General features: G+C 42.5%; 1 protein-coding gene across 4 annotated transcripts in view; it reads left to right on the top strand.

Annotated features, from left to right (window-relative positions):
- The window catches only part of CIB2 (calcium and integrin binding family member 2), a 129487-nt gene that overhangs the window by 65612 nt on the left and 36126 nt on the right, over positions 1-27749 (top strand). For all 4 annotated transcript variants that reach the window (XM_075897624.2, XM_075897625.2, XM_075897626.2 and 1 more), the window contains exon 3: positions 20596-20707. In XM_075897624.2, the coding sequence (XP_075753739.1) occupies positions 20596-20707 (112 nt within the window). The remainder of the gene's footprint in view (positions 1-20595; positions 20708-27749) is intronic.

Here is a 27749-nt window from a genome sequence, read left to right as displayed (position 1 = left end):
TGGGGTCTCACCAATGCCTTGTATAATGGCACTAACACCTCCTTATCCCTACTGGAAATACCTCGCCTAATACATCCCAAGATCGTATTAGCCTTTGTCACGGCCATGTCACAATGGCGGCTCATAGTCATTTTATAATCAACCAGGACTCCGAGGTCCTTCTCCTCCTCCATTACTTCCAACTGATGTGTCCGTAGCTTATAACTAAAATTCTTGTTATTAATCCCTAAATGCATAACCTTACACTTCTCACTATTAAATTTCATCCTATTGCTATCACTCCAATTTACAAGATCATCCAGATCTTCCTGTATGATATCCCGATCCTTTTCTGAATTGGCAATAGCTCCCAACTTTGTGTCATCTGCAAATTTTATTAGGACACTTCCACTTTTGGTGCCAAGATCAGCAATAAAAAGATTAAATAAAATTGGCCCCAAAACTGATCCCTGAGGAACTCCGCTAGTAACCTTCCTCCAACCCGACAGTTCACCTTTCAATATGACCCACTGTAGTCTCCCCTTTAACCAGTTGCTTATCCACCTCTCAACTTTCATATTAATCCCTATCTTTTCCAATTTAACCAATAATTCCCTGTGTGGTACTGTATCAAATGCCTTACTAAAGTCAAGGTAGATTAGATCCACTGCATTTCCTTTATCTAAAAAATCTGTTACTTTCTCAGAAAAGGAGATCAGGTTGGTTTGGCACGATCTACCTTTTGTAAAACCATGTTGTAATTTGTCCCAACTGCCATTAGCCTCTATGTCTCTAACTACTTTCTCCTTCAAAATTTTTTCCAGGATTTTACATACTACAGATGTCAAACTAACAGGCCTATAGTTACCCGGGTCGCTTTTTTTCCCTTTCTTAAAAATCGGAACTATATTAGCAATTCTCCAGTCAAATGGTACAACCCCTGAGTTTAGAGATTTATTAAAAATTTTTGCTAATGGACTTGCAAGTTCATGTGCCAGTTCCTTCAATATTCTTGGATGAAGATTATCTGCTACTTAGCCATTTGATCTCCAGCATGTATCAATGCTTGGGATTCTTTCATCCCAAGCAGGACTCTACACTTGTTTTTGTTGAACCTCATCAGATTTTTTTGGTCCAATCTTCTAATCTGTCCAGGTCAGTCTGGACCCAATCTCTGCCCTCCAGCATATCTACCTCTCCCCCTAACTTAGTGTCATCTGTGAACCTGCTGAGGGTGCAATCTATCCCCTCATCCAGGTCATTAATAAAGATGTTGAACAAAACCGGTCTGAGAACAGATCCTTGGGGTGCTCCACTAGAAACCGACTGCCAACATGACATCGAGCTGTTGATCACTACCCGTTGAGCCCGACAGTCTAGCCAGCTTTCTATCCATCTTACAGTCCATTTATCCAATCCACATTCCCTTAACTTGCTGGCAAGAATATTGTGGGAGACCGTATCAAAAGCTTTGCTAAAGTCAAGATATATCACATCCACTGACTTTCCCTTATCCACAGAGCCAGGTACCTCATCATAGAAGCTAATCAGATTGGTGAGGCACGACTTGCCCTTCATGAATCCATGTAGACTATTCCTGATCACTTCCCCTCTTCCAAGTGCTTCAAAATGGATTCTTGAGGATCCCCTCCATGATTTTTCTGGGGACTGAGGTAAGGCTGACTGGTCTGTAGTTCCCTGGATTGTCCTTCTTCCCTTTTTTAAAGCTAGGCACTGCATTTGCCTTTTTCCAATTATCCGGGATCTCTGCCGATCTCCATGAGTTTTCAAAGATAATGGCCAAAGGCTCCACAATGACATTTGCCAACTTCCTGAGTACCCTTGGATGCATTAAATCTGGGCCTATGGATTTGTGTATGTTTAGTTTTCCTAAATAGTTCCTAACTTGTTCTTTCCCTACTGAGGGCTGTCCACCTCCTTCCCATACTGCGTTGCCTAGTGCATTTGGGAGCTCATCTTGTCTGTGAAGACATAGGCAAAGAAAGCATGGAGTACTTCAGCTTTTCCGACATCATCTGTCACTAGGTTACCTACATCACCCAGTAAGGGCCCCACACCCTCTCTGATCACTCTCTTATTGCTAACATGCCTGTAGAAACCTTTCTTGTTACCCTTCACATCCCTTGCTAGCTGCAATTCCAATTGCGCTTTTGCCTTCCTGATAACTCCCCTGCATTCTTGAGCAATATTTTAATACTCCTCCCTAGTCATGTGTCCAAGTGTCTACTTTTTGTAAACTTCCTTTTTGTGTTTAAGCTCACCGAGGATGTCACTGGATGGTAAGCCAGTCTGGTCACCTACTATATTTGCTTTTCTTACTGCACGTCAGGATGGTTTCTTCCTGTGCCTTTAATAAGGCTTCTTTAAAATACTGCCTGCTCTCCTGGACTCCTTTCCCCTTCATGTAAGCATCCCAAGGAATCCTGCCCATCAGTTCTCTAAGGGAGTCAAAGTCTGCTTTTCTGAAGTCCAGAATACGTGTTTTGCTAATCTCTATTCTTGCTTTGGTCAGGATCCTGAAATCTACCATCTCATGATCACTGCTTCCCAGGTTGTCACTCACCTCTACTTCCCCTACTTGTTCCTCCCTGTTCGTGAGCAGCAGGTCAAGCAGCTCATGGCCCCTGGTCGGTTCCTTCAGCACTTGTACCAAGAAGTTATCCCCAACATTCACCAAAAAGTTCCTGGATTGTCTGTGCACTGCTGTATTGGTCTCCCAAGAGATGTCAGGGTGATTAAAGTCGCCCATAAGAACCAGGGCCTGTGATCTGGAAGCTTCTCTCAGTGTTCCGGAAGGTCTGTCTGTGTGTATCTGCATGCCTCAGACTGGGAGGGCAGCTACCAGAGACTGCAGTTTGTTTTTCTCTTTTCTTTTTTCAAGCTCTTGAAAAGAGCAAAAGAGCTTGGGGTACCCTTGGGGGTGGGTTCAAGTGTTCACCCCTGGCTGTAAGGATAAAATCTGTTGATGGTGGCAGCGATTCTCCAAAATCTGTGTATTGTGATTCTGGAAGGATGTTTTGGTAACCAGTGCCCATACAGTCAAGATTTTTAAGCTCTCTTGCGGGCCCTCACCTTCTGCACTCAGTGTCAGAGTGGGGAACAGCCCTGAGAATGACTCTCAGAAGACAATATTCCATGCAGGGCCATTCAATGCAACTTTTGGGAATTGGTAGCTGAATCTGACTTACAGCACTGAAAACTGGACTTGTTCCAAATAGTGGCAGGTGCATGACCGACGGATGTGATTATCTGCCTCATAAAATAGGAGGATCATGGCCCTAAAATGAACCAAGTATTCCGATTAAGAAATAGTCTCTCTACACTTTAGCTATTACGTTGTGTAAGGTTGATTAGAAATGCATCCATCTCCCCTGTGAAAATCAAATCTGAATCCAAGTCTGCAGAGGTGAAAAGCTAGTGTGCAGTAACTCAGGTAAACTGCAGCTTGTTACTAAAGCACTTCACTGAATGACTACACTTTTTTACAATGCCATGCTGCAGCATCAAAGCTATTCCACTCCTTTTTACATTGTACTTTAGCAGTTCTCCATTAAGGTTGATTGTAGAGGCTGAAGTACAATACACTCAACTCTCATAAAACACAGTGGCTACGTCAACTTTGGCAAGATTTTGCGCAAAAGCGTCTGCTTTTGTGCAAAAACTTTCCTCCTGTCTACACTGGCTGAGAGTTCTTGTGCAAGAACACTGATGTTCTAATGTAAGAAATCAGTGCTTCTTGCACAAGAACTATGACACTCCCACTCAGGAAAAAGCCCTCTTGCACAAGAACACTTGCGCAAGAGGCCAGTGTAGACACGCAACATGAATTTCTTGCTCAAGAAAGCCCAATGGCTAAAATGGCCATTGGAGCTTTCTTGCGCAAGAGAGCATCTATACTGGCATGAATGCTTTTGCGCAAAAGCACATCTCCTGCGCAAAAGCACATGCCAGTGTAGACACTCTCTTGCGCAAATACTTCAATGCAAAAACTCTTGCGTTAAAAGTATTTGCACAAAATCTTGCCAATGTAGACCTAGCCAGTGTGTGATTCCCAGAACCAGACTTCTAGAGAGGAACAGATCTGCTCAACAATCCAAGTTTGCAAGGGATTTTAGAAAATGGAATTTATCTTTGTATCTTGAATAAAACTTGGTGGAATTTAATATGTGCCCTGTTTTGGCAATAGAAGCAGGAGTATGGTAAGACAGTAAGGCTGTGTCTACACTGGGCCACTTATTCCGGAAAAGCAATGATGCTCCACTGTACAAAATCAGCTGCTATTCCGGAAGAACTATTCTGCTCCCGCTCGGGCATAAGTCCTTATTCCGGAACACTGTTCCGGAAAAGGGCCAGTGTAGACAGCCCAGTAGTCTTTTCCGGAAAAAAGCCCCGATTGCGAAAATGGCGATCGGGGCTCTTTTCCGGAAAAGCGCGTCTACCTTGGCCACAGTTGCTTTTCCGGAAAAAGGGTTTTTCCGGAAAAGCAGCCTGCCAATGTAGACGCTCCTTTTCCGGAAAAACTGAAAACGGAATAGTATTCCGTTTTAAGCATTTCCGGAAATTCATGCCAGCGTAGACACAGCCTAAAAGAGAAGGAAATACAGTAAAAGAGAAGGAAATAAAGACAAATGCAGTATTGATCATGACTGAGTAGCTGCCCTGTCTTCCTCTAAAAGATACTTTCTTTAATGGTGAATTGTTTTCCTGAGATAAGTTAGACACTTGCTATTTATATGAGACAAACACAGAAACAGATATGCTAAACTAGATCTTTTTTGGTCATAATCCATGAGCAAAGTTCTCAGCTCCTGATCTGAGGGGTTTTTTTCTTAAAAGATGAGAAGAGGGTCTTTTCTGTCAAGACCCTCATATGTTTGTAGTTTACCCATTGTAACTAATGTTTAACCCTTAAAACTCTCAGTATAAAACTTTAGTCTTTAAATAGTGTTCAGTTCTGTTCTTAAAGCCCAATTGATCTTTGGCATGTGAATCCTGCAAAGACCATGCTAATTGTCCTGGTGCTCAGAGTGGCTCACAGTGTCAAACTCAGAGCAAAAATTATAGACTGATAATTCTATCATTAAATTTTACTAAGACAGTAAGAAAAGTGTAGTCATGGATCACTATTCAGTATTTATTTTACCATGGAGAAACAGACAATCCTATTATGCTTTCTAGCTTCTCTTTATCCCCCTGACAGAAGGCTACTAAAACCCCAAATCACATAGATTAGGTACTTCTAATCCCAAGAATCAGTCACTCGCCCCAGGTCACTGGATGCTTCAGGATTTCACACAAAGACACTCTATAGCCAATTTCATTAGAAAACTAAAAATTTATTAGCAAGGAAAAGATATGAGTTGTAAAAAGGTTAAAACAAATATCCACTCAAGTGGTATCTACTCAGCCTGTGCACAACAGCACTGTCCTTTTGTTTATTCAGGTCACAGTGTTTCATCACAATTGGAACTGTTACTTTAGCTAAAATTCTACTCCCTCTTCCCCTGTACTTCTCCCAGTCATCCATAATTCTGAATGAAATGTTTTATAATAAAGAAATTGGTTGTAAAGTTCAGTCATGAATACTATTGCAGCAGGAGATTCATTCACATGATCCCATGCTCCAAAGATTCTCAAAAGCCTGTGAATACCTCCTATCTGTCAGACTCTCTAGAAAAGAATGGGAGGCAGTGTTTATTTGTTCTTAAAGATTAATTATTTACAAGAAATGACTGAAAATCCTATTCCCCTATAATGGATATATTTTCAGATCTCCATGCTTTGGGATCAATTGCCAGAATAAAAAACATAGACAAAATCAATAGATACATTTTAGCAAAACCATCATGGTAAAGAGATTAAAAGCCAGCTGGTCACACCTGACTGAGGGAAGAGAGATAATTTAAGCCTTAATGGGAGACATTTGTGAATCTAGGTTTCAGTTTAGGTGATCAGACTTGCCTCGCCCCTCAATTGTGAGTGAGCTACAACTAAAGGCAATGGGTCCAATCCTCAGCTTGTATAAACTGGAGTACTGGTCCATTAGCTGTAGAAGGGCAGGCCAAAAAGGGAGAGATCTGCTTTGAGGTAACACAGAAACAGAAGAGAATAAAGTGGTGTTGTTTTTTTCTGCCATTGGTGTTTTAACCTTGTCTGTCCTTTACCCACAATTTCTTTCTTACCTCAAATTCCCTGATGTTTTTATGAAAAGGTTGGAGGAGGGAAGATAATCCGATGGGTGAGCAACAAAATTACAGTTACAAAGTACGCTGCTATGCATCTCTGCTTTCACAGATAGTATTGGCAGAATGGCTCTGATATGCACCCACTGTTAGTTCAATTTTCTTTAAAAATAAACCTTTGTGTGTCTTGAGAGAGAGAGAATTCCAGGAAAAGTAAAATAAGGATTGGGATATCATACAGGAAGATCTGAATGACCTTATAAATTGGAGTGATAGCAATAGGATGAAATTTAATAGTGAGAAGTGTAAGGTTATGCATTTAGGGATTAATAACAAGAATTTTAGTTATAAGATGGGGACACATCAGTGGGAAGTAACGGAGGAGGAGAAGGACCTCAGAGTCCTGGTTGATTATAGGATGACTATGAGCCACCATTGTGACATGGCTGTGAAAAAGGCTAATGTGAAAAAGGCTTGAAAGTAGGAATAAAAGATCTTCCGGAAAAGGGCTTATTTTCCGGAGAATCACGTCTAGACTGGTGCTTTTTTCCGGCTTATCCCCAAGCCGGAAAAAAGCGGCAGCCATGTTAATGCAAATACCGCGGGGGATATTTAAATCCCCCGCAGATTTTGCTATTCCGATGTGTCTAATCTGCATCCCTTTTCCAGAAAAGAGGCGCAGTGTAGACACAGCCCCAGGGTGTCTGGCTGGTGAGTCTTGCCCACATGCTCAGAGTTTAGCTGATTGCCATATTTGGGGTTGGGAAGGTATTTTCCTCCAGGGTAGATTGGCAGAGGCCCTGGAGGTTTTTCGCCTTCCTCTGTAGCATGGGGTACAGATCACAGCTGTATCTTGGGGTCTTCAAAGTATTTGAAGGCTTCAATATCTGAGATATAGGTGAGAGGATTATTCTAGGAGGGGGTGGGTGAGATTCTGTGGCCTGTACTGTACAGGGGGTCAGACTAGATGATCATAATGGTCCCTTCTGACCTTAAAGTCTATGAGTCTATGAGGTGCATTATTACCAAGTATTGGAAGGACAGATATTCATGTACATGGTGCTATGTTTTTCAACCTAAGAGTATACATTCTCCTTCTGATTCTATAAACAAAACTTAGTTATCTGATCAGAAGTGCTGTCCAATTCTGAACTTCTAGCCATGCCTCCCTGTAATAGAGCAAACTGGAATGAGTTTTATTTATGATGTCTGGTAAGTTAACCACGTGGAACATGCTCCTTTCCACGTCTTTTTTATGATGTTGTTTAGCTTAATCATTTTAATAGCTTGCCAAGGAGCACAGCTAGTAATGTTCCCTAGGGGATACCTCCTAACATTATTGTGCTGAAGTGCCACAGGGAGATGCAAATGTGCTGCAGGAATATAATTTTCCTTTGTACGATTTCAACAACTAAATGTTTAAACTGTAAGAAAAGCACAAACAAGGAGACAGGATGCATTGCTCAAGGAGGAACTGCTCTTGGACAATTTTACATCCCAAGGTGCTTCACAAAGAAGCTAATTATGTGAAATTGGTCCATGGTAAATAAGATGAGTGCTATTATTGGCCTTACACTGGAAGTCACAAATTGCTTAGTATCCTATGGGATAATAAAGGGTGAAATTCTAGTCTCTGTGTTGTGTAAGTGAGACTTAATGGTTCTCTCTCCCTGTAAAATCTGTGAAACACAGACGGTTGTCCTGATTTTGGTAAAGCATCCTGAAAAGAGCTATGGGGAAATGCTTCTTTGTTATTGCTACCTAGGAGGTTACATTAGTGATTGTGTTAAGGGAAGTTCTGGCAGGTGGGAAGCACAGAAGCTAAATAGAAGGGGACTAATGAGAGAACAAGAGGAGGAAATCTAGGCTGCAGGAATAGGCACACTCAGCATTGTGGGTGTGCTTTGGAATGGAGTCTACAATGATGCCCAGCTATTCCATTTTTATAATGTTGGGGGGAGAGGCTCTTGGAGGGAAGGGAATACCATATTTGTTAAATGAAACACCCTTCCACTCTCTGAAAGCTAAAAAAGGTTAAAACGTTAATTAATCCAAAAATAATATTGGTTTGGAAGTTTTGCTATTGGCTGCATTTCCCAGTGCTTTTCAGAAGCTCTTGTAAATGCTGTTTAGAGAGCTGTTCAGAGCTAGAAATGGTTGCTTTATCTCAAAGTGCACCGCATTTGTGAAATTGCAGAATAGACAGAGTCAGCAAGCTAGCTGAGTGATAGCAAGTGCTGCTGAAATGTGATGAGGTCAGTGGGATATTTAATTTCCTGTATGACACATTTTTTACTGTGTATAGTAGTTGAAGACATTGTCTTCCTAAGCTGCAAGCAAAACATTCTAGGAAGACTTGGGCAAATCTTTCATTCAACTCCATCTGCTCTTTGTGATACTGCCACGGCTGCAGTGAGAAAGGGAGCATGGGGGTCTCCAGAAGGAGATATCAACAAGATATTTTCATGAAGGCCCCTGGACTCCAGAATATGGTCCCTAAGCTTGGGGTGAAACAGCTCAGTTCTTATATAAAGAATATTTGTTGGCTGTGACTTTGGGGGCAGGCTGGAAACTTGGGATGGAAAGGTTTTGATAGTGTGTTGCTGCTTCAATTCACAGGTAGCCCAAAGGCATTTGGCACCCTAGGTGAACTATAACTTTGGTGCTCCTTCCCATTCAATATAGAGAAAAATGAAAAGTCTAGAATGAAATTTATCTTTATTTACTTGGCATTTAAAATGAACACTGTAAAACTCCTTTTCGAATGACTAGAAGATAGCTAATGTGACACTAATTTTCAAAACGGCTCTAGAGGTCATCCTGGCAATTACAGACTTGTTATTCTAATTTCAGTATTAGGCAAACTGGTTGAAACTTAACAAAATTGTCAGACCCATAGACAGACATAATTTTTTGAGGAAAAGTCAGCATGGTTTCTGTAAAGGCAAATGCATCACCAATCTACTATAATTCTTTGAGGGAGTCAACAAACATGTGGACAAGGAGATCCAGTGGACATAGTGAACTTAGGGTATGTCTACACTACCCCGCTAGTTCGAACTAGCGGGGTAATGTAGGCATACCGCACTTGCAAATGAAGCCCAGGATTTGAATTTCCCGGGCTTCGTTTGCATAAGCGGGGAGCTGCCATTTTTAAAACCCCGCTGGTTCGAACCCCATGCAGCGCGGCTACACGGGGCACGAACTAGGTAGTTCGAACTAGGCTTCCTAGTTCGAACTACCGTTACTCCTCATGAAATGAATCGGCAGGTGAAATGAGGAGTAACGGTAGTTCGAACTAGGAAGCCTAGTTCGAACTACCTAGTTCGTGCCCCGCTGCACGGGGTTCGAACCAGCGGGGTTTTAAAAATGGCGGCTCCCCACTTATGCAAATGAAGCCCGGGAAATTCAAATCCCGGGCTTCATTTGCAAGTGTGGTATGCCTACATTACCCTCCTATTTCGAACTAGGAGGGTAGTGTAGACATACCCTTAGATTTTCAGAAAGCCTTTGACAAGGTCACTCACCAAAGCCTTTAAGGAAAAATAAGCTGTCATGGGATAAGAGGGAAGGTCTTCTCATGGATTATCTGGCTAAAAGATCAGAAATAAAGAGTAGAAATAAATAGTCAGTTTTCAGGTCAAAGAAATTATTTACATCCAAACAACATCTGGTAGCAAGGAACAAAAAACACCTGCCGATTCATTTGTGTTACTCTCTTTTGTACACCATTGTCTTCACCCTTCATATTACTCCCATTGTCATAGCCTAAGCTACGTAAGTTCTCAATAGATAATAGAGCAGTGGTCCCCAACCTTTCGAAGTTGTTGGGCGCCAGGGGGCGTGGCCGTTCGCCCGCCGGGCGCCAGGGGGCGGGGACACTTGCGTCCCGGGGGCGGACCCCTCCATAGCCGCATGCCCGGGGGCGGCCCCCCGCATAGCTGCATGCCCGGGGCCGGCACTCCCCTCGCCAAGCGCCGCGCGCCCGGGGCCGGCGCTCCCCCCGCCATGCGCCGCGCGCCCGGGGCCGGCGCTCCCCCCGCCATGCGCCCAGTGCCAGGCCAGCCCCGAGCACCTGGCGGGCGCATGGAAATGCCCCCGCGGGCGCCATGGCGCCCGCGGGCACCGTGTTGGGGACCACGGTAATAGAGCATTCCTTCATGCTCTCATAGAATACATTGAACCATAAGGGCACCAATTGTCTGTTTCAATTGTACAAACTCCCAAAAATGTTCCTTTGTGATCCCTTCAGCATTATCCTCAAGTGCAGATTTTGACACATCTACAAAGCAAATGATCATTGTCATCTGCTCGCTATGACACATATCTGGTATACAGTCCAGAATTATTGAAAAATATTTTGTAGAATGGTCAGCTTCTAAAATGTTCTTTCTAATAGCATTTGCTAGGAGCTGAATCAGCTCATTCTGCTGAGTTTTTCCAAGGAAATGATCATGATCACTTATTTTTCACAGATGCTCCTTCATGACTAGATCAAACAAAGTTAGGTATTCAATACATTTTAAGAAGTTTCCATCGCCTGCACTGTATAACTTTTCATTTGTCCCACGGAATGCCAGGTTTTGCCCACTGAGATCTCACTAAAGCAACCAGATGCTCCATATTTGGCTTCAGTATTCTTCTTGCTTGATTATATGTACATTTTTTTCAACAATAGTTTTCTGTTTTTTCAGTTGTAGTTCAAGATCTTTCCAATTTTGTGAATTTTCCAAATGTTAAGGACTTTTTTCATGAGAAAACAGAATTAAAGACATTTTTTCCAGTCCTTTGAACCATTGTCAGTAAATGAGGTACCAGTTGTTTGACTGCTAAATAGCTTGCGGCAGAAGCAAAATATTGAGTCTTTTGACACCGAATATTGTAACCTCTGTCAATATATTTCTTCCCCATTGGTGAGTTTCATCTTGCAGCGATATGCAAAGAATTTTCTTTTATTTCCATCTTTTTGGGAAGTGAAATTCCTGAATTTGTTCAGGTCCATGTTCCACTAGAATTTGTTGGACACAATCATCGTATCTAAGCCATATTGCTGGGTCTTCATACCATAACTTACTTGCAAGTTCATTTTCCACATATCTACCTTCTACTTCCTTGTCATCTTTTTTTTTTTTAACCTCAACCTTGGCACATGTGTCTGCAGATGAATATGTTTTCTCAACTTCAGTGTTAGTTTGATGCTATGAGCCGCCTTCATCTTGAAGTGAACTGGCTTCATCTTGACGTTGTGAATAGCTTCCATCTTGGTATTTGTCAAATTGAAGATATTTGAGGAAGGAACTTTTTTTCCTTTTCTATTCTCAGCTTTCTTTTTAGGATACTGAGCTCCAGACAGTATCTTTTTATCTACCATAGTGTTCATTTTCTGCAAAATTTTAAGCAAGTGTTTAATCAAAATGATTAGTAAGAATGATAGCTGTGGAGTAAATATGCACAGAAAGAGAAAAAAATATGAATTTACAATGCGACGGAACAATAGAGCATGTAACATTCTATCTACTGAAACTTTTCCTGGTGAGTTACTGTACCTACAATGATGTAAACATAAATCTGGTAAATTTTAATTTGTCTTATCATGTCGACATTCACTTAAAACTATTTAAAAATTTAAACAGAAGTCCAGAATTTCTATTATTGAACATTATTACAATGAGAACAGAAAGGAATGTATATGTTAAGTGATATTTGTTAGCATTAGCAGTCAAGTGTTCAAAAATCAGAGCTTTACCATTACTTTAAGAGTAACAATCTACAACAAATACACAATATTAATCTTACAAGTTCTTGTGATACTCCTTTTACAACCTTGTTAAAACCTCTTACTAAATTTTTCAAAAGCGACGAAGAGTCCTGTGGCACCTTATAGACTAACTGAAGTGTAGGAGCATAAGCTTTCGTGGGCAAAGACCCACTTCGTCAGATACATGCATCTGACGAAGTGGGTCTTTGCCCACGAAAGCTTATGCTCCTACACTTCAGTTAGTCTATAAGGTGCCACAGGACTCTTCGTCGCTTTTGCAGATTCAGACTAACACGGCTACCCCTCTGATACTAAATTTTTCAAATCCAACATAAATTCTTTGTGGGTACAACATCTTTGGAATCACGGTTTGTAACATGGCAGACCAGCTGTTGTGGATCACTGACCAGCCTTCACTAAACTATAAGTAGCACTGACTCAATTGTATGACCAGCCAACACTGGGCTACCGAGTGTGACTGATCTGCCAGATCCTGCCCAGGCAGCACTTTTTTGAAGTTGTTATGGCACGTTTTAACTGTATTTACATACAGAGCCATGTTCCACAATGTGAAATAATAATATAACTCAACTTCTGACGTGGCAATGATGCACTGTTTTACAAATACAATATTTGATATTTTTGGTTATAAGAGATAACATGTTAATATATTTTAATAGCAAAAAACAATTTCTGTCTAATTTGGCATCCCTTAAGGCCTGGCACCCTAGGTGACCACCTAGGTAGTCTATATGGTTTGGTTTGCCCTGGCTGTTGTTAACTAACAGTTGTGGAAGGGGTCAGTACACTGTTGTGTTTCTATGTGACTCATCAGTCCTCATCCTTGAAAACACCCGCACAACACTTTCAGAAGACAACCCCAGGAGCTTAAATTCATTACTCTCCTAGCATGCACTGCTAAAAATCATGCACTAAAAATCATGCACTGAACAGACACAGATTTATGGTTTATGACAACAATCTGTAATCCATTAACACCCTTTTACATTATAGCTAAACACTTATGATTCCACGATTCTGGGGTTAAAAGGGACCACGAGGGTAGCCTAGTCTAGTCCTGTGCCAAAATGCAGGGTTACTTAGCAGGATAGTACAAACAATCCACCCTGCATTTTGCTGTGTCACTGGAAGTACCTTTACTGGCCCTGAAGAAGAGCTGTGTGGTTAGAAAGCTGGTCTCTCTGAGGAACCAAAATTAGAATAGAATCATAGAACCCTAGAATCCTAGTGCTCAGAGAGACCTCAGGAGGTCATCAAGTCCAACCCCCTGCCCAAAGCAGGACCAATCCCAACTAAATCATCCCAGCCAGGGCTTTGTCAAGCCGAGACTTAAAAACTTCTAGGGATGGAGATTCCACTACCTCCTTAGGTAACCCATTCCAGTGCTTCACCACCCTCCTAGTGAAATAGTTTTTCCTAATATCCAACCTAGACCTCCCCCACTGTAATTTGAGACCATTGCTCCTTGTTCTGCCACCCATCACTACTCTGAACAGCATCTCTCCATCCTCTTTGGAACCTCCCTTCAGGAAATTGAAAGCTGCTATCAAATCCCCCCTCACTCTTCTCTTCTGCAGACTAAATAAGCCCAAATCCCTCAGCCTCTCCTCATAGGTCATGTACTCCAGCCTCCTAATCATTTTGGTCGCCCTCCGCATTGGAGAGAGTCCAGCAAACACATCCTTTCTATAGTGGGGGGCTGAGAACTAGACAGAATACTCCAGACATGGCCTCAGCAGAGCGCCGAATAAAGGAGAATAATCACTTCTCTAGATCTGCTGGCAATCCTCCTCCTAATGCAACCTAATATTCCATTTACCTTCTTGGCTACAAGGGCACCCTGTTGACTCATATCCAGCTTCTCATCCACTGTAATCCCCATGTCCTTTTCTGCAGAACTGCTGCTTAGCCATTCAGTCCCCAGCCTGTATCAATGCTTGGGATTATTCTGTCCCAAGTGCAGGACTCTATATTTGTCCTTGTTGAACCTCATCAGATTTTTTGGCCCAATCCTCTAATCTATCTAGGTCACTCTGGACCCTATCCCTGCCCTCCAATGTATCTACCTCTGCCTAGCTTAGTGACATCTGCAAACCTGCTGAGGGTGCAATCCATCCCCTCTTCCATGTCATTAATAAAGATGTTGAACAAAACCAGCCCTAGAACCGATCCTTGGTGCACTCCGCTAGAAACTGACCGCCAATCTGACACTGAGCCGTTAATCACTACTTGTTGGGCCCAACAGTCTAACCAGCTTTCTATCCGTCTTACAGTCCATTTATCCAATCCATACTTCCTTAACTTGCTGGCAAGAATAGTGTGCGAGACCATATCAAAAGCTTTGCTAAAGTCAAGGTATATCACATCCACTGACTTTCCCATATCCACAGAGCAAATTACCTCATCATAGAAGCTAATCAGATTGGTCAGGTGTGACTTGCCCTTGTTGAATCCATGTTGACTATTCCTGATCACTGTCCCCTCTTCTAAGTCCTTCAGAATGGATTCCTTGAGGATCCCCTCCTTAGTTTTTCCGGGGACTGAGGTAAGACTGACTGGTCTGTGGTTCCCTGGATTGTCCTTCTTCCCTTTTAAGAAGATGGGCACTACATTTCTCTCTTTCTAGTCATCCGGGATCTCTTCCGATCTCCATGAGATTTCAAAGATAATGGCTAAAGGCTCAGCAATGACACTTGACAACTCCCTCAGTACCCTCGGATGCATTAAATCTGGGCCAATAGATTTGTGTATGGTTAGCTTTTCTAAATAGTTCCTAACCTGTTCTTTCCCCACCAAGGGCTGTCCATTTCTTTCCCGAATTCTAAAATAAGGCAGCAAAACTGGGTCAAGGTATTTAGGGTTACTGGGCCATCTCTTTGTCAGAAATTCCCGTAGCTTTTGTTGAATTGGACATGCTGAACAAGCAGCTTGGAATTGCTCTCTTGTTACTGCAGTAAGAGTTGCTTGTAATAAGTGCAACTGCTTCATCCTCATCCTCCGGTGGACCATCTGGTGAAGACAAAGGCAGGCGAGAAAGGCAATCAGCTATCACATTTTGCTTTCCAGGCTTATATTCCAGTTCATAATTGAAAGACAGTAGTCTTGCAGACCATCTAGCAATACAATTCCCTGCTCTTCCCAGTCCTTTCGTGGTTAGCAATGTTGTCAAAGGGCTATGGTGTGTGCACAACTTGAACGTGCGGCCCCACAGGTAAGTTCTCCATTTTTCAGTAGCCCAGACACAAGCAAGTGCTTCTTTTTCAACTGTAGAATATTTTCTCTCAGTATCACTCAGGGTCCTTGAAGCAAATGCAACAGTCCTCTCTGTGTTGTTCTCATGAAGTTGTGTGAGGACAGCCCCAAGTCCATAATCAGAAGCATCAGTAGTCACAATTGTGGGCAATGCAGGACTGAATAGTGCAAGTACTGGACTATGTACAATCAAGTCTTTCACAGTTTCCAAACTAGCTTGTGCATCCGTTGTCCACACCAATGTTGTACTTCTCTGTAGTAATTCTCGTAATGGTTCAATGACAGAAGCATAATTGGGAATGAATTTTGCATACCAGGAGGTTAGACCCAAGAAGGAACGTAAGGTTTGCAAATATGATGGAGGAGGAGCATTTGAAATTGTTAGGATATGATCTGGATCAGGTTTTAGTCCAGCCGGTGAAATTGTATGCCCCAGAAAGGAGAGTTTTGTTTGTCTAAATGCAAATTTAGACATACTGAGCTTGAGGCCTGCTGTGCTGATGCAGTTTAGTACAGATTGCAGATTATTGTCGTGCTCCTCAGAAGTATTTCCAAACACGATAATATCATCCAGATAGCACTGAACTCCATGTTGATTCTTTAGAATCAATGACATCATTTTTTGGAAGGCACTTGGGCAGATGCAAGACCATATGGAACCTGTTTAAAACGAAATAGTCCCTCGTGTAATAAATGCTGTGAGGTCTCTGCTATCTTCAAGCAACATAACCTGGTGGTACGCGCTCTGCATGTCAAGAGTAAAAAACATCTTTGCTCCACAGAGTTCTGCAAATACTTCTTCAATGTGAGGAAGAAGGTGGCTGTCAATCACAATAGCTTTATTTGGCTCCCTTAAGTCCATACAAAGGCGAATGCCTCCATCCTTCCTCTGTGTCACCACTATAGGTGAAACCCATTCCGAGGAGTCAATCTCTTCAATAATGTCTTTTTGAACAAGTATTTTAAGTTCCTCTGAAACAGCTTCCCTGACTGAAAATGGTAAGTGCCGTAACTTCTGTCGTACAGGCATCACATTATGTTGCATTTTAACTTTATGCACAAACCCATAAGCACAGCCAAGTTTCTCCGCAACCTGGTCTTGGGTACCAGCTGAATGCTTGTGTACTGCAAGAATGCTTTGCTGAGGAAGATCAATTCATGCATTAACTACCCTGAGGTTTAAAGCAGCCAATAAATCTCTGCCAAGGATAGGAGTGCCTTTGTGGACAATGTAGAACTCTGCATTTACACAGCAATCACCAAAAGTCACTGTTGCTGACAGGCAGCCATGCACTGGAATTTGGTTTTTCCAAATAGCACACCAAGTGAAGTTTGGGTTCAGTAAGAGTCACATCTTTAAAGTAATGCAAATAGATGGAATGAGGTAGTATAGATACTGCTGAACCATTGTCCAAAATTAGCTGAATAGGATGTGATTTGCCTGAAGGTGTGGCAGAAACATTTACAGTGCACCTTATGTGTTCTGGAATATGTGCAGTAGCGACTTTGTCCACAGTCAGCACAGTAACATCTGGTATAGTAACTGCATGCACCTGTTGATTGGACTGGCTACTGCGGCATACCTTAGGGTATGTCTACAGTACCCTCCTAATTCGAAATAGGAGGGTAATGTAGGCATACCGCAATTGCAAATGAAGCCCGGGATTTGAATTTCCCGGGCTTCATTTGCATAAGCGGGGCTCCGCCATTTTTAAATCCCCGCTCGTTCAAACCCCGTGCCGCGCGGCTACACGGGGCACGAACTAGGTAGTTCGAACTAGGCTTCCGTGAGGAGTAACGGTAGTTCGAACTAGGACGTGTCCTTCTTCATTCTGAAGTTCTGGGTCCATTGCTGGTCTCCCCAGTGCTCCAGGATGATGTGGTCCCACCAGCCGCTGCTGGTGTCCCACTGCCAGATGCGGCGGGGCACACTGGTGTCTGGGAGCTGCAGCTGCTCCTCCCCATCCCCCCAGGCGGAGAGGATGGCGTGGGTCAGGCTGCAGCAGATGCTGTGGGGCAGGCTGCAGAAAGCACAGCCAGGTTTGCAGCAAGATGTCCGAAATGAGCACCAGAGTGCCCAGGGGTAGCTCCAGCTCTATGGTGCCGAGTGCTATGGTGTCCCGAGTCAGGGCAACGAAAGCAGACAGACAAAAATGCTTTGCTGTCCCTCTGTGAGGTAGGCAAGCAATCAGGGAAAGCTGAGAACCAGCTGTCCAGGGGGCTCCCTTTAAGCACAAGCCTCAGATAGCCTCAGGCAGCAGCCACACAAAGTAACGCCTGACCTGATGCCCTGCTGGAACTGGTTTCAGCTGCCCTTAAATATGATTCAACATCCAATCAGTGTGGACATGCTATTTTGAAATAGCAAAATGCTAATTCAAAATGCATTTTATATGTAGACACGTTATTTCAAAATAAGTTATTTTGAATTAACTATTTTGAAATAATTGTAGTGTAGGCATATCCTAACAGATTTATTGGAGCATAAGTTTCATGGGCAAAGACCCACTTTGTCAGATGCCAAAGTTTTAGTGAATACCAAAAGTCTCCTCCACTCTATCCCTCAACCACATTATTATTGATTATTATTCATTAATTATCAGCCATTAATTACTGAGTGATTATTAATTATTGAGCGTTAATTTTATTATTAGCATCATAAGCCATGTTTATAGAGTGAAATGTGGGTTAGGAAGTTCTTGGTTTGCCTTTGTATGAGAGAAAAAAACTAATATTTTCTGTTGCTTTTCAATATATTAGTTTGATGAGCAAAACAGTAATTTGGAGTGAGACAGAGGTGTGCTTTGCATACTATTGTATTTCATTGCTATGCTGATGGGTTGAAATCTCCTCAGTGAAGAGTCCAGGTAGAAAAGGGGGCTTGGTTTATGTATCCGTGGCCCCACCAAGGATGCCATTGTCACTGGGGTGACCCCCAGCACAGTAATGTATCCTTTGTCTCTTAACACCTTTTTGCCCATGTCATTGGCTCAAGGGGAGTCTGTGTCACTTCCAGCCTGGGTCCACATACTAGTGTTAGGGGGGCTCACACTAGGATGCTAAACATTGCTTGATATTTCAGCACAGGCTGAAACACCACAGCCTGAGGCCTGATAGCCCAAACTCCAGCCCTAGCTACAACAGCTACACAGCTATTTTTAGTGTGAGCCCTGCTAGTCTGGGCACTTGATAAGGAGTCTCATTTCCAGAAGCAATCTAGATATATTCCAGATGACCCTATTCTTGAATCACTTCACATCATTTGAATAAACTTGCCCTAGGTGAACCTGTTCTTGTCTAGTTGCACAACAAATATGTCTAAGGAATGGTGCCTGGACTCCATTTGCTTTGTGGATGTATTTTATAAGCTGCGCCTGACTCTCCCATGGACTCACCTGTTCTGTACCTAGTTTATTGTACACTGACACCTGTGAATGCATCCTGACGGGAGTCTATAGAGCATTTCTTGCTGTTTGCATGCTAAATATTAGATCAAGCGCTTTCCTCTGTGGAGTATTCTAGGTTTTAGAGAAAATTATGAAAGCAAGAGTAATTAAATTCATAGCTCTAAATGGTAAAGGGGATACAATGCAACATGGATTTACCAAAGATAGGTCATGGCAGATTAATCCTATTTCCCTCTTTGAGAAAATATTTTTTAAGAAAGGAAGCTTAGTACAGGCAGTCCCCGGGTTACACGGATCCGACTTACATCGGATCCCTACTTACAAATGGGGTGAGGCAACCCCACACTAGCTGCTTTCCCCCAGCAGACCAGGGAGACGCGAAGCTAGTGCCCTCCCCCCCCCCAGCAGACCAGGGAGACGCGGAGCGGCTTTTCTCAGCAGACACCTCAGCTTGAGAATAAAGGACTGAGGGAAGTGAGGTGTGGGAGAATAAAACTGAGCTCTGGAGAAATGTTTGGCTAGAGTTTCCCCTACAATATGTACCAGTTCCGACTTACATACAAATTCAACTTAAGAACAAACCTACAGTCCCTATCTTGTACGTAACCCGGGGACTGCCTGTAGATCTAATATGTATGAACTTCACTAAAGCATTTGTCACAGTACCTCATGCAAATTAATTCAATTTAATTAATTTAATGCTATTATAGAAGGTTGATCAGTAAAAACACTATAAAATGGATAAGGAATTGGCTAAAGAGAAGAAAACAATGGGTTGCGCTGAAAGGTAAATTATTGTATGGGAGAGAAGGTACAAGTGTAGTTTCTCAAGGATCAGTGTTGGTACCAATATTGTTCAGTAATTTTTTTAATGATCTTGGCACAAAAATATGAGTGTGCTAATGAAATTTGCCACTGATGCAAAATTGGGAAGCATAGGGGTGGATTTGAATATTACGCGGGAAGATTTGGATGAACATGGAGAGTGGACTGGCAGCAGTGGGAGGAAATTCAGTAGCACAAAGAGCAAAGGCATCTATCTAGGGTCTAATAAATAAGAATTTCTTCTGTAAGCTGGGTGCTCGTTAGTTGGAAGTGACCACATTCAGGATGGAAATTAGAAGATTTTTAACCATCAGAGATATGAGTTTCTGGAACAGGCTCTTCACAGAAGTTGTGAATCAAATGACTCAATTAGTTTTGAAAGCAAGTTGGACAAATAGATTGCTTGTGATGGTGGGGGGCTGGGCTCAACAGCTGTGGGCCAACTCACTTCTGGTTTGTATCTTATGTTCCTAAAGCTCATGCATCAGGGTTTGAGCCAGCCACTGGCCAGGATTAGGATGGGATTCCACCTTCCCCTGTCCTCCCCGCCCCTCCTCCCTTGCATAAATTCTAAGAGGTTTTTTACCTCCTTGCTCTGATGCATCTGGCAGTGGCTGGAGATGGACAGGGTGAGCCAGGGAGTCCATGGTGGCATCAAGATTTCTCTCTATCAGGTGGTTGGCTGTTTGGTTCTTGCTCACATGATCAGGTCTAAGTGATTGCTGTATGTGGGGTTAGGAAGGAATTTTCCCCCATGTCAGATTGTTCGTGGCCTGGGGGGTTGCTTTCTGCTGCAGTGTGTGGGAGTGGGTCACTTGCCAGAATTATCTAGGTATATCTCATGTAATCAATTCTCTACCATTGCAGGCCCTTGAGCACTTTGGTCCCTCCTGTTCTCTGTCCATGGCACTGGGTAGCCTAGTCATCTGTGGGCCTCATTCCCATTGGTCTCATTTCCATTGCGGGGTTACGGTGCTAGTGGTGTTGCTGGCATGTGACATGTAGGAGGTCAGACTAGTTGATCCCTTCTGGCCTTACATGCTAGACTCTTGTGGAAATAAAAGTAAATGGGGCCTAGTACAGCAAGACAATGTGAGTCTGTTTACTGAATGGAATAGAATTATATACTTAAAGGGCTTCTTTTTTGCAGGTTGCATGGCCGATACCATGAAATGGCACCGAACATTGTGCCCATGGACTATACCCAGGATCCAGATGTTAAACTACCTATACAGCTTATAATTAACATGCCTGAACTCAAGGTATTCCTTCTAACAGCTTAAAAATGGCACCAAGATAAATTTGTCTTAAGGGAGTGAGTTTGATATCGTAGTTGTGTAATAATTAATGTGAGAAACTGAGTTCCTCCCCTTCTTATTACAGGGCAAAACCAATATCAGACACCGGAAATGATTAATGTAACTACATGAAATACAGACTTCTCCATCACTAAGGAGCCAGTACCAGAACTTGGGGGAGAGGGGAGGAGAGGCAGCCTCATGTCAGCTGTATGTCTGCAACTCCTGTTGAAATTGACGGGAGCCATGTGCAGATAGGTCTTCCAGGAGTTCCTGGCTCGTAACCATATTCTCAGACCACTAAGCTAGTAGGTCTTACATTGTGGTTGGTAGAAAACTTACTGGTGGTCTTCAGAGAGCTGGCTTATCACAGCTGCTGGTTCCTCTTTCTTGTTTCCTGCTGCTAAATTGCCTAAAAAGAAACTGAGACTACTCTAACTACTCCCCATATTATTTTTGCATATAAGAGCTTGTTTTGCCCCACGGATATCACGTGATCTTAGTGGAGGAAAGTGTGACCATAAGATAATCAAAATTTGGTTCACACCATGCAAACATTTGGAGTGCAAAATGTAAGTCCACACATCTGTTTCTTACCTATTGCAGCTATTAAATGTGCCATTGTTCAATAGAAGTGTAGAGTGTTAGATACCATTCTTTTTTTTAAGCAAAGTGAATTGTACTAGCTATTACATAATGTGTTTGTTAGTTTCCTATATAATATACAATAGGTTAATAGAGTTTCTATGCACTGTCATGCAAAATCCACGGTCTACTTATGGCTACCATCATTTGAAGTGTAACCCAAATATTTATGGGAATAGTACAAAATGGTATAACCAGTGATCTTCATTTCAGTGGTTTAGAAAATCTCCATAATGTAGCTCAGCATTCAGCACTTAGAAGAAAAAACAAAATGCAATGCTTTTATGAAAAATATAAATGTACAGTCAGAATGCATTGAAAGGCATTTAAAGCCCAACTGAAACCTACGTTCAGCATTGTTAGTCCCATGGGTACTGTGTTTGGTATGCACTCAGGGCTGAGGCTGCATCATTTGTATTCCCAGAAGCCCATTTAACTCGGAAAAATGCATTTGTTGAAGAGCACTTGACCAGCATTAGAAATACAAAATTGTTTAATGTAAATAGAGAAATGAAGCCCATAAGGATTTATTTTATAAAAAGATCTCTGAAGAGTGTTGATTTACTGGAAGCCTAAAACATGAAGCTCGGAAGTGGGGTTCAGGAAGAAAACTGAAGGTTAGCCCAGGGTTCTTTTATGCTGGGATATTTTGATTTTTTGGCAAGACTGAAAAATGGTCTTGTAATGTTTATAAATTGTCATTATGTACTAACCCTTCAAGAAGATGCAGCAGGTTTTTAAAGGTTATTACAAAAATGTAACAAAGAAACACTGTACCAAAAATGCAGAAAAAAGCCCTCATATGAATCAAACTTTTGAATGCCATCAATATCATAAAGCCCATCACCAGCATTATAACACATTGATATTCTAACTCAATATCAAATGTGTTATATTATTAATATTTTGGTAGGGTCATTATGTTTGGCATTATCCACACATGCTGATTTTCTTAACTACATTCTTATGTTATGAAATTATATCACACTCAGACTTTTGACATTAGTGGTCATCTACTTTCTATTGTATCAGTCACAAAGCGCGATTAAACTTATTTCTCTAAAATTGTTTTTCTACCCTGAAGTCCTGTTGTTCAGCCAATCACTCATAAAGCTAGGTAACCCAGTTCCACTCAGATCAGAATCCAGATCCAGAATGGTTTTTACTAATTCAACACACCTACTATACAAATATGGGAAGCCTTACCCTTGGTTGCCATGATAATGCTATATGTCCAACCAAGCATTCCTTGGCACCTCACAACTCATCTCTGTTAAAATATCACTCATTTTCTTAGTGTGAGACAACACATAGGTAATCCAGGAATTAAAAAATATTCCCTTCCTTGTTCACCACGATATATAGCATGGCAGCAGGAACAGAAAATAAAAATGAGGGCATTTCAAGGTTTTTTACTTACAAGCAAACCTTTAATATAGTCAGTAGCACCAGCAGAACTAATTACATCTTTGGGCTAGATCAGGGATGGGCAAAAGGGCCTCTGTGGGCCAAATCCAGCCCGCCAAGTGAGTTGATCCAGCCTGTGGAGGCCCTGCCACTCCTCTTACTCCAAAAGAAGGGGTTTTTCTGACATTTGGCCCAGTCTAGATGGGCCAAATATCAGAAAAATCTCTTCCAACAGAAGGATTGAAAAAACTGGCAGTGTAGCTATACCCTGAGAGTACGTCTAGACTACAGGCTTTTGTCGATAGAGGCTTTGTCGACAAAGAGCATCTAGACTACATCCAGTTCTGTCAACAAAGCAAGCCGCTTTGTTGACATGAGAGTGTAGACGCAAAGGACAGTGTAGATGCAATAACGAGTTCTGTCAACGTTATGTCGACAGAACTCAGCGGTAGTGTAGACGCAGGTATAGTTTTGTCGACAAAACCCTGTAGTCTAGACACACCCTCAGAGTGTATAAGAGCCAAGTATAGCAAGTGATGGAGAGAAGGGGAACAGGGAAGGCGGGGCCTCAAGGAAAGAGTGGGGTCTTGAGGAAGAGATGGGGTAGATCTTGGCTTGTCCTGACTAAAAAGTGATCTTGGGTGTAAAATGGTTGGAGACCACTGCTTTAAAGTAACCTGGGTTTTACTCTTCTAATTTATGCTGTTTGCCTGTGGCCTGAAGGAGACATTCCAGCAGCCTGAAGCTATGGAGTTCCAAAGTAACCTGTCTACATAGCCTTTCCCCTCTGGCTGCAAGTATGGTTAGCATAAAGCGTTCCTGGTCGTCATGTTCTTTCTAGGGAATTCCTGATGCCGGGGGAATAACAAGGGAGCCAGATCCACCAAATTTCCAGTTGTTATATGTCTCTCAGGCAGGGCAAGGAAATTAGAGTGAGACCAAGGGTTTGGCCTCTAAACCTGTCTATATCAGATAAGTATACTTATCTGTAAAATGGGTACAATACTTAATTACTGCTCTGAGCTGAATAACAAGGTCAGATCAGAGGGCTGCTACAGAGTGGGGAAAAGGCAGCCCCAAAAGGCTAGAGGGCCTGCTAATTAGGGCTGGAGGGCTGCAGGGCAATTAGGAGCAGCTGGCTGGGAACTGCCCCAGGTAGACTGGGGCCAGCTGACTCCTCTTTAGTCCTGCTGGAGGCCTTTAAAAGCCTCCTTAGTTAGAAGTTGGGAGTTTGAGCTCTAGCAGTTACAGAGCTAGAAACAGCAGGGGAGGGAGTCACAGTAAGGGTGATGGGGCTCCCTACCCCAGAAAACAACTGCAAGTCCAACCCCTGGCAAATGGGGGAAGGCTGCCGGCCCAGCTGCTGACAAGGAAGAGAAGGGCCCTTGCCACAGCTGCTGTCAGATTATTGGCTGAATAGTGCTATTCACAAGTGGAAAACGTTGTTTGGGGCACGGTGTTTTTCATCACATAGTGCTGGTTGCCACATGTACGTTGATGCAGAATGAAAGATAATTTATCTGAAGAAATAAGCACCAAAACAGAAGAACAGGAGTAACTGGACGCTTTAGTTCAGTGATATGTATCTTTAGCCAGAGGGCACCGACAAACATTGTAGCTGTCAGATGGTGATTAGTGGCCCTACAAGAAGTAAGTTGAAAGGACAATTGAGAGCCAGAGCTACTCCCATGTGATGTCATTCATATGGGATAGGGCCGTTGGCCTTGAGAAGCAGAGTGATGAGGAGAAGGCTCAGTGGTGAATGGTGCATCCTGTGGCAGGCCCCATGTCCAGGTTTATTCCCCACTCTGGCACAATGAATGCAGAAGTGGAGGCCCGCAAAAGTGCCCCAAAACCTTCTCTCCAGGCTTTGGTATATAACTTCCCCCCAAAATCCGGGGACCACCTTCAAGTGCTTTTGAACCCACACACAGGGGTGGACACTTGAAACCAACCCCATGGCCCCCCACGCTCTTTTCCCCAAAGAGTCTGAAAAAGAAAAAATACAAATTGCCGTGTATGGCTGCTTTCCCCCTAGTCAGAGGCATGCAGATCCCACAGACAGACAGATTTTCCGGGACACAGACTTGAACCAATACCAGGTTAATAAAAAAGAAAGAACTTTTATTATCAAAACAATACTCCTGTTGCAAGCATAATGACTAAATGGAAAAAGGCACCAATTAATATAAAGTAGAGTCCAGATTATCCGACCTTCGGTAATCCGACATTCCGCTTTATCTGACCCTGCAGCTCTCGGGGACAAAGCGGCACCGGCAGGAGCGGCATCAGCAGCTCCAGGAGAGCAACAGTGCAGCGAGAGGGGCCATTCTCCCGGCCCGCGCCCAGGAGCTGCAGGGAGGGAAGGGGCCAGGGCCAGGCAGGGATGGGGACCAAGCAGCGCTGGCTACAGTAGAGTCCCTATCATGCGACATTTTCGGTAATCTGACCACCTGTTGGTCCTGTTTAGGTCAGATAATTGGGACTCTGCTGTACTCACGGGGACTTCCATGAGCCAAAACTTAGTTACAAAAGAGGAAACCCCATTTCTAACAGCGCAGACATCAGATCCAAAGTCCCACAACAGAAAACAATAAAACCTGATGGATTTATCTAAACTTTACCCTACATACACATTATGAAAAGTCTTTTTCTTGAAGAGAGACATGTCTTCCGTCTCCTTTAGTATCTAAAGTAAACTGGCCCAGAGACAAAGGAGGGAAAACCCCCAAATTCCTTTGTCTCAGTTTGAAATCCCTACCTGTATTTCTATTGGCTGACTACTACCTGGCTAGGTACAGTTAACCCCTTAGTCCCCAGGCTGCTGGCCATCCCTCATGACCATAACACCCCAAATGATGAACTCTAAGAAGCTGCCTATTGTGAGAGAACATCCATAGCTCAAGTATAGTTGCAATAGATGAATAGAACATTCTTGTTCCTAAATTTCCAATGAGGCATAAAACAGAAGTTTCTCTTTAAAATGTTTTCAGCTTTTGAGTTGTAGGAATAAGAGAACTCTTCCTAAAATTGACTTAGGCTTCTTAGGAAAGATTAGGGTATAATAGTGTTATACAGTATTTCTTTATGGGCCAAAGTTTTCATAACTACCTTAAGTGCAGTTGAATCTACCTGCTCTTCTCCATAAGAATGTAAAACCTTTAAGGCTTCGTGGTTGGCTTTGAGAAAGGGTTTGTAGGGGAAAGGAGAAACTCTATTATTCCTACAACTCAAGAGCTGAAAGCACTATAGAAAGGATGTGGACGCCATGCAGCTGAATATAAAGCTAACATCTGAGTCTTTAAAAATAAAAAGCAAAAAAATCTATTGAATTGTAAATGACAAGGGACTAAGTAAATCTGAAAAATTTCTAGTATACCTGGCTTTTCTCCTACAATTTTTTTCTTTTTGTCATTTGTAGTTACTGACAAAACTGAGCTCAGCCGCAGGATCTGGTAAATAGACAGAATCAATAATGCACTTTTCTAAATTAGATTCAGAGGGAATTAGATGTAGAGCAAGAAGGATCACTACCACATACAGTAATGATTGAGCCCCGCAGAATTCAAATGCAACATCCATGACTCATGGAGAAAAAGTATACCGACAGCCACAAACCTTAATCTGCCTTGAATCCTGCATTAATTAATGATAAAGTGAGTGAGGAGCTTCTATTGCCTGAGTAGGATTCAGTGTTGGAACAGGATAATCTATAAACATAATTGGCCAGATGCACAGGTGATTTCAATCTGTGTTGTTCTGTTGAAGTCCTAGAACTACACCAATTTAGCCCGCCTCAGTGGCTGTTGAATTAGGTTTTAGAATCTATAGATTCTCTAAATGTTAGCAGTTCTATTACTCAAACACAATGCTAATATATCAGGGGCTTATTTTTTAGTCCTAAATGGATAGCACTACTAATAGCCTGGATCTTGGCAATCCTATCAGTCTGCTTCTGTAGAAACGTCCAAATGGGGGTCCTATGGCAGTCTTGTTGAGCCACTCCACTGAAAATGGTTGGACTGCCACATCCCTCTGTATTGGCTACAATGTCCCCTGCACCACTCCCTGACAGGTGAGTTGAAGTACAGGGATGCTCAAGGCCATTTTAATATCTTTGATTCTTCATCTGAGCTCTTCTCCCTGTATTGATGTGGCTTGTGTGCTCTGTCCATTCACATCTTTAAACATTTTGCTCCTTTCTGAAATGTGTCATGAGCTGGACTTTTGACCAGAGTGTTTGGGTGCCAGAGGCCTGGAGCAATTCTTGATCTGGAAAGACACTGCACTGAGTTACACACACAATAGTGTCTTTTGTTTCCTTAGGTGGGACTGCACACTGGGTTAAAATATGTCATTGCAGTTAACAATAGGAAAAGCCTATTCGATCATTGTGTCTATTCCTCTGCCTTAGCTAAAGAACTTATCAGATATTAACAAGATATCTAGCATCTAAGACCCGTGTGAAGAGTTCAGTCTCTGATTTTGGCATTTCTTTTTTGTTATATTGGGGAGGTAGCTTGGTTGATAAGCTAACATACAAATTGATTATCCAGCTTTGTAAAAGGGAAAAATAGTAACAAAAGAGACTTCAGTCTGGCTAAGATACTCATCACTATGGCTGCGTCTACACTGGCACCCCTTTCCGGAAAAGGGATGCTAATGAGACACTTCGGAATTGCAAATTCCGCGGGGAATTTAAAAATCCCCTGCGGCATTTGCATGAACATGGCTGCCGCTTTTTTCCGGCTCGGGGTTTTGCCAGAGAAAAGCGCCAGTCTAGACGGGATCTTGTGGAAAATAAGCCCTTTTCCGAATGCGGCAACTAACTACACTGCACACATACTGCATGGGAGTCATCAGCAAAGGGTCTGAGTAAAACTGAAAAATAATCAGTAAGCTTTTTTTGGTTCATTCAATTCACAAAGGCTGCACCATATGAAATTTCAATATT

Source organism: Pelodiscus sinensis, chromosome 14 (genome assembly GCF_052426305.1).
Source record: "Pelodiscus sinensis isolate ZL-2025 chromosome 14, ASM5242630v1, whole genome shotgun sequence".
NCBI lineage: Eukaryota > Metazoa > Chordata > Testudines > Trionychidae > Pelodiscus > Pelodiscus sinensis.
Note: the sequence above shows the minus strand (reverse complement) of the source record. Positions and strands in the feature narration are given on the sequence as shown.